General features: G+C 59.9%; 1 protein-coding gene across 1 annotated transcript; it reads left to right on the top strand.

The window, feature by feature from the left end:
- The first annotated feature begins 6264 nt into the window (after positions 1 to 6264).
- On the top strand, positions 6265 to 7381 carry LOC127330341 (uncharacterized). The gene is made up of 2 exons (XM_051356589.2): positions 6265 to 6452; positions 6690 to 7381. The coding sequence occupies exon 2, from the start codon at positions 6791 to 6793 to the stop codon at positions 7271 to 7273; it is 483 nt and encodes a 160-aa protein (XP_051212549.2). The 5' UTR covers positions 6265 to 6452; positions 6690 to 6790; the 3' UTR covers positions 7274 to 7381.
- The last annotated feature ends 568 nt before the right edge of the window (positions 7382 to 7949 follow it).

Here is a 7949-nt window from a genome sequence, read left to right as displayed (position 1 = left end):
CACACCACACTGTTCTGACCATTTCCAGCTTGGTGGCTCCGTACTTTGAGAAACACAAGAATATTTTACGCTCGGACAACCCGGGGAAGCCTGAATCCTGGATTAGAAAGGCCCACATGGAGACTTTTGGCAGTTGGTTGAGAAAACATTTAATGAATGACAATGGTGTTGGAGATCAACTGTACATGTTGGCCAAGACACCATCTTCGACTATAACGACTTTCCAAGGGTACGAGATAAATGGGAATACATTTTACACGATCGCCCAAGATAAAAAGAGCACCAACCAAAACAGTGGTGTCCGCTTTGATGCAGTAACCGAGAATGGGCAAAAGGTCACATATTATAGTTACATAGAGGAGATATGGGAACTTGACTATGGACCCTCCTTTAAGGTCCCTTTGTTCCGGTGCAAATGGTTCAAGCTAACAGGAGGTGGGGTAAAGGTGGACCAGCAATACGGAATGACAATGGTGGATTTCAACAATCTTGGTTACCTTGACGAACCATTCGTCCTAGCCAAAGATGTCGCTCAGGTTTTCTATGTGAAGGACATGAGTAGCAAACCGAGGAAACGGAAATATAAGAAAACGATTAGTACATCATGCGATGATCCAAAGCGCCACATTGTTCTTTCAGGGAAAAGAAACATCGTGGGAGTGGAGGACAAGCCAGACATATCAGAAGATTATAATATGTTTGGTGAAATTCCGCCCTTCAAAGTGAACACCGACCCAAGCATTAAGTTAAATGATGAGGATGCTCCATGGATACGGCACAATCGTAAGCAAGCAGGGACACAAGGGTAGAAATGATGTGTAATCATTTATTGTACCAAACTTTGTTGAATGGATCATGTGAATTATATTATTTGTGATGTGTTTGGTGTCCATTTTCGAATGATTCGATTGATTCGAGATACCACTGATGATACATGAAATTTGGAGTGACTTAGTCATACTCCTGCCTAGGCGTATAATATGCATACTCGTAGTCTTCATAGTCGCTGCCGTTGTACTGGTAGTCGCTGCCTTCTAAGTTGCCGCCGTCGTCGTCGCTACCGTCGTCGTCGCTGTCGTCGGGCGGCGCTCGTGGCTCGAACTGAGGATAGCGCAGGCGAGGGATATAGCCGGCCGTGATGTAGTCCATGACGCTCTGTAGAGTCCGACCGTACCACCATAGCCGACGGCGGGCCTCGTGGAAGTTCCCAGGAGGCAGACCGTCCTCCTCATACCTGGCGAGCGCCCTGTCACGCCGATTGATGAAGAAGGCGTCCCAAGTATGCTGGTTATCGGGATGCCAGCGGGGATTCATCCGCTGCTCCGGCGTGAGGTCGAGGTAGTAGTGGTTCGTGATGGCCGCCCGGCGCGCAGTACCCTGAGGGACGGAAGGGACCGGCACTCCTCCGGCGCTTAGGCTCCAGCCGGCGGGGACGCGGTAGCCCGGTGGGCAAGGGTAGTTCGAGGCGCAAAGCTCCTCCACCTGCTGGTAGGTTAGAGTGGGTACGGTGGAAGCCATGAGAGAGTGATGAGAGATTGTAGAGATGTGATAATGCTGGCCAAGCCGGGCTACATATATGTAGTAAGAAATGGCGGGAAAAATGGGAGCGGGAAGATAGGAGGCGGGAAGAAAGAGGCGGGTAGACTGGGAAGAAATGGCGGGAAGAAGAGGAATCCAGAGCTGGTCATCTAACCTTTAGTCCCGGCTGGTGGGTGCAACCGGACTAAAGGTGGTTTTGTGTCATCTAAGAAAACTGTTGGTGGGATAAGGACGTTTGGGTAAGCTTTAGTCCCGGTTGGAGGGTGCAACCGTGACTAAAGCTGTCGGCAGGATAAGGATGCGTGGGTGGACGCACTGCTCGATGTCGTGGTATCGTCACGGCATATGCCATAGGGTGGCTAATCGAAGTGGTTCCTGAGGGATCTCACGGCGGTATCCGGAAGCGGGTATGGGCACGAGCGACACGGCGACGTACCCAGGTTCGAGGCCCTCCGGTGGAGGTAAAACCTCTACTCCTGCTATGAGTGTATATGATGATCACACGATGCTGGTGCTCCTAGAGCTGTGTCCGGCTGGCCCTGAGAGGCTAAGGAAGACGATGGTCTCTCTCACAGGGCAGCTCTGTAGGTAGGTGAAAGCAATAAATGATCGATCCTCCTCGCACTAGAGGGGTAGTGCGGCTTATATAGGCACCGGCACTTTACACATAAGACCCTATAGTCTACTGGCCGGCTTGGCCGGCTTCGGCTTCCGCTCCTTCCCGAGGTGGTGATGTCAGGAGTGGTTGAGCATCGTGGCCTGTCCCATCCGGCTGCCACGGTCAGCGGTATGGAGGAGGTGTCCCTGTCGCCGTCAGCCACTGTAGCCAGTACGGATCGTCGTAAGCTCTGACGGCCTGTCCAGCGCGTGGCACTATTGCTCCACAGTGCCCCGCGCTTTATGGAAGATGGAGTCAGCGTGGACTTTGGGAACCCGGATCACCAACCCGGTTCCTTCGAGTGCAAGACTCGCCAGCCTCGAGTCGGTCTGAGGTACAAACCCCAGTCGGATATGGCTTGTAGAAGCCGGCCCAGCTACAGCATTGGTGGCCGCAGCCAGGCCGACTAGGACCTAGAGCCAACCGGCTTTCGGACCAGCCGGCCACGGCGCCAGCCGGCTGCTCCTCAGCCGGCCTTGCCGCGAGCCGGCCAGTGGCCAGCCGGCTGCTCCGCGTCCATTGCCCTATCCGGGGTCTTCCCCCCGACATTAGCCCCCGAAGCTGGCAAGGTCCTGCGTTTAGAAGGACCTAGGCAGGTTTTCCCGGCTTCTCGAATATATTAGACGGCACTTGGAGGGGCCGACTGAGAATTTCCATTCAGCCGGCTGCGCCCTCATCCGGCTCGTTCCTGCCGGCTGCTTCCCAGCCGGCCGCTTTTTACACTTGTACAGTTTTTGCTTTCTTGCAAGATCTGACGGCGCCTCCGCCTTGCTGATGAATTTTGGCTTGAGTGGAACTTTTGGTCCGGCTCCGGCTTGCGGCGCGCCGGAGTCTCCGCCGCCTCGGGTCCTGCGCCCGACTTGACGGGTCTGACGCCTGGCCCGGTGGTCGGTTCGTCTGGTCACATCAATGTTCCCCCGGATCCGGTGCGGTAGTGGGCGACGTGGTGTGGCCGTTTTCGGTAACCGTCGTGGACGTGGGAGGAGTTACGGCGCAGTTACGGCGCAGTAAATCCGGCGACGTGGGAGGAGTTACGGCCCACGACCGCCACTTGGAGGCCAACCGCCCGCGTCGGGTGGCTATAAATGCCGCGGGGGGGCGCCTCGAGGCGGCCACTTGCCATTTCTTCTTCCTCGCACTCTTGCTCCCATCGCTATCCTCTGCGCGCTCGAGCTCGCTGCTGCTCCGGCGAACATCTTCCGCTGGCGAACTCCGGCGGGCGAATCTCCACCGATCCGCCGCCGCCACCCCGCCAATCCGGCACCACGGGGCCGCGCGTCTCGACGGAGCGTCCTCAGCCGCCGCTGTCGCCGCCGCGATCGCAAGGTTCTTCCTCGCCGTTCAGCCTCTCCTGGTCATCTTCTTCCTCGACCTCGTCAATGGCGTCCCCCAGTGGATCGTGGAGGGGCTCCTACATGCGGGAGGACGACATCGAGCGCTGGTACGCCTCCGGCGAGTCCGCGATCGGTCATCATGCGGGTGCCCGGCGAGGAGACGGAGCCCGAGCCGAGGAACGGCGAGCGCGTCGTCTTCGGCGCGCACCTCGACCGCGGGCTGGGTCTGCCGGCTTCGCCGTTCTTCCGGCAATTCCTCGACCACTTCGGCCTTCAGCCGCACCACCTGCCGGCCAACGCGTGCGTCCTCCTGAGCTGCTTCGTAGCGTTCATGGAGGCTTACGCCGGCTTGTGGCCCGACATCGACTTCTGGAGCCGGCTCTTCTTCTTGAAGGCGCAGACCAACGATGGCCGCCTGCGAGCCTGCGGCGCCGCCTCGATCTACACCCGGCCTGGTACGCCTTTCCCCAAGATCCCCACCGTCGACTCGGTGAAGAACTGGCAAATGTCATTCTTCTACGTGCGCAACGAGGGGGAGCTCGTCGACCGGATCAACCTGCCGGAGTTCAATCCGGCTCCTCCAGTCGGCCGGATCAACTGGAGCCACAACGCCCGCTCGACGGACCAGAACGCCGAGGTGAACCTGCTCTGGGATCTCCTGGCGACAGCCACCGCTGGCGGGCTGACTGCCGAAGATCTTCTCTGCACCATCGCCGAGCGCCGGGTGCTACCGCTCCAGATGCGCACCCACAAGATCGGGCACATGTCCGGCCGGTTCGATCCGAACCGGACGTCCAAGGTGCCGCTCACCAAGGCCCAGGTGGCCAGCCGGGTGAACCACATCACCAAGGCGAACCTGGCGGAGGACTGGAGCTACGGGCTGGTGCCCTGCGACAGGAACCATCCACCGGCGCGGGTAAGCTTCGTGTCTTTGCCATTTTCCGGCTTGCGGCTGCGAGGCCGACTTCCTTTTTCTTCTGCCGACTTCCGGCTATGCTCATGTTTTTCTGTCTTTCTAGGTTTTTGAGCGCCAGAACGCCGAGGACGGCGACCTGGCGACGAAGAGGTGGACGCCGGATCTCATCGATCCGGCTGACCAAGCCGGCGACCATGCCGGTGACGACGACCTGCCGCAGGCGCCTGATCTAGGCGGCCAGGGGGAGCACAATCCGCCCCCTTCACCAGAGCACCAGGAGGAGGAGGAGCCGGCGACGTCCGGCACGGGGCCAATCCCCGCCGTGCCTCTGCGCACGAGGCCGCCAAGCGCACGGCGACTTCGGCGCCCAAGGGCACGAAGAGAGCCGGCTCCACCGCCGCCGCGGAGTCGAGGGCGAAGAAACAGCGCCGGCATCAGCCGAAGAAGGTCCCGGAGCAAGCCGGGTGAGCTCTCTCTCTTTTTCTTGTTTGATTCCTTTTCTTTCCTTACTTTTGTGCTTATTATCTTTCTGTTTATCCGGCTAGGGCCCCTATCAAGTTTGCCCAGGGCGGCGGCTCCCGGCAAGCTCCACGCGTGGTGTCGCCGCTTCCGCGCCAGAGGAGGGAGCAGACGCCACAGCCTTCCTCGCGCGCACCTACGCCGCCGCCGCCGCCTGCGACAGGGGCGTCTTCCTTTGCCGTGCCGCTGGCCTCCGCGCCCGATCGCGGCATGCGGGTCGAACCAACGCGGCAGCCGACGCTGGACGACATGTTCCCGCGCCGGACGCCTCTTCTGGACCCAGCCGGCGGGGCCGGGCGGGGCATGCCGCCTTCAGCCGGGGCCGGAGCCGGCGGGGCTGCTCCTAGGACTGGCGCTGGCAGGGCCGCGCCGCTGCGGCCGGAGCCGGCAGCAGGCCCACCGTGGTGGAGTTGGACGAGAGTCCGGAGGGCGCCTGTGCGCCGGAGACAAGCTGGGCCGGCTGGGCCATCCGCTGCGCCCGGAGCGACGCCGCCGCCGCAGCCGACGAGGGACGAGCCGACCAGGCAGAGCCGGCGAGGGACGAGCCGGCGCGCACGGAGGGCGCCGACTCGCGCGCGCTGGTGAGGACGGAGGCGCAGCGGGCCCGTCCGAGGGCCTTCATGTGGCCAAGGGTGCCCGGCTGGTGGCTGTGCCGTCCGCCTCCGACTCCAGCCGGCTCGGCGGGAACCATGGAGAGGGCATGGCATCGGGCGAACTCTGCGAGGTACTCAGCCGGGAGGGGCAGCTGGCACGGCGCCCATGAAGATGCTTTTCTCCGGCTATCGGGCCAGCCTCAAGACCAAGGCCGCCGAGACCCTTGCCCAGCTGGCGACGCTGGAGGATGCTGAGAAGGTGTGTTTTCTTTTCTTCTGCGATTTTCTTGTCCTGGTAGCCCTCCGAGACATGGGTCGGCTGCCTGAAGCCGGCTCAGGTTTCGTCTAAACAACTGATTCTTTCAGACGGTTGAGGAGCGGCGCACCCTCTTGTACAACCAGGTGGTGACCAGCTACCACCGGGCCAAGATCGAGCGGGCCGCCTTGGCTCGTGAGCTGGAGGTCGTCAAGGGTGAGCTCTACGCTTCTTTCGACTTGATGTCTTATTTTCTTTTTAATCTTGGTTGGCTGATATTTCTTTCCGGCCGCCCGCAGCTGAAGCCGCCAAAGTCCCGCAGCTGGAGTCGGATCTCCGAGCCGCTCGCGCGCTTGCGCCGAGAGCGAGGAGGCGGGCCGATCCGCCGCCGGCAAGCTCAAGCTCGCAGAGCAGGAGCTGACACGGCTGCGCCTGTCGGAGAAGAACCACATCACCGAGCTCAACTCCCTCAGGACGGCGGAGAAGGAGAAGGTGGATGATCTGAGCCGGCGGCTGTCGGAGGTGGAGAAGCAGCGGCTTGCGCTGCAGGAGGAGGTCACTGCCAAGTCCACGGAGCTGACGGCTACCGCCAAGCGTTGGACCGACGATTTCAGCGCGCTTGATCGCGGCTTGGCGGGTGAGTGCATCTTTATGTTCCTTCCCTTTGCCGGCTTTCGGCTGTCGACTGCCGACTTTCGTTGGTAGCCGGCAGCAGAAACTTCTTATTTCTTCGCTACCCTCATCTTCGGGCTGGCGGCAGTCGGTTCTTGCCGGCTGCCGCCAGGCTTTTCCTTTTGGTTTAGGACTTCGAAAATTTGCATTTTTCAGCTTATTTCGGCTTTGATGGTTTCTGACTTGCTTCTTCTTCTTGCAGCGGCCTTCCCGGAGACGCAGGAGGCGGCTTTGGCAGCCGTTGGCGTCGCGCGCGATTCCAGGAGGCGGGAAACCGGCGAGGGCAGCTCGGAGTACTTCTCCATGGAGGACCATCTGGCGTCCATGGCTGCCCGCATCGAGCCCGTCACCAAGCTCGGCTGGGAGCTGCGGAAGGCGGCCGAAGAGCTGGTGCCCATGCTGTGGCCTGGGGAGGCGGCGCCGCAAGACATCTCCGGCCTCATCTCCTCGATGGAGCAGGCGCCGGACCGCTTCCTCGACTGGAAAGAGTCGGCCACGCGCGCCGGTGCCGATATGGCGCTGTCCTTCGTCCTCTCCTGGTACAACGAGGTGGACCTGGGGCAGCTTGAGTTCCGGCGAGCCGGCGTGGAGGACAAGCTCCCAGCCGACTTCAAGGCCGCCCGCCTTGCTCGAGCCAGCACCATCGCCGACTTCGTCGACAAGACGCTCTTCGTCGCGGACCCGAACCCTCCTCCATCCGATGGAGAATACCTGGATGATGAGGAGGCGGAAGGTGTGCCTGAGGACGACCCGGCCGCCGGCTCCACTGATGCCCCTCCGGCTTAGATTTCCTGCTTTTCAGTTGTTCTTTTGCAAGACAATTTATTAAATCCCCGGGATGCCGGGTGCAGATGTAAGACAATATTATCGCCTTTTAATTATGCCACACTTTAATGTGTTTGTTAACCAATTATGTGCCGAGTTGCTTTCTTTCGACTCGTTCGCTTTTTCCCATCCGCCCCACTCTTTGGCTGTGCCCTTGCCGGTCGTACGTCCGACTTGCGGTCCGTCGCCGGATCAAGAGCGGGCCGCTGGGTGAGGCCGATAGTATTTCAGTCGAACGAGCTGAATTTGGCAATCCGGCACTTATAGGAAAAGTTGCAAGTCAACTCACTTTTACTCTTTCCCTTTGTCGTTTTTCGCGTGCCGGCTCCCTAGGCCTTACTCCCGCCAGCCGGACAGCCGGGTTGCGGTCTGTAGCTGGTCGGAAGCCGGCTGTCGGAAACCGGATCACGTTACTGAGCTGACCGCGTGAGAGGGTTCAAGCCAATTGGCGAAACAAGGTAAAGTATGCGAAAAACTTGTCGGAAACGGCGCTCTTGGCGCAAGCTTTTTCATAACTCACAAAGGGGATACAAGGGATACATACATTCCTGCTCTCATGCGTAAAATGGGCGGAGTAACCTGACATTCCAGGGACGTTTAGTCTCCTCGTCAGCCTTGTCCGGCTTGTTTTTCTTAG

Source organism: Lolium perenne, chromosome 2, assembly GCF_019359855.2.
Source record: "Lolium perenne isolate Kyuss_39 chromosome 2, Kyuss_2.0, whole genome shotgun sequence".
NCBI classification, from domain to species: domain Eukaryota; kingdom Viridiplantae; phylum Streptophyta; class Magnoliopsida; order Poales; family Poaceae; genus Lolium; species Lolium perenne.
This window is presented reverse-complemented; position numbering and strand designations above follow the sequence as displayed.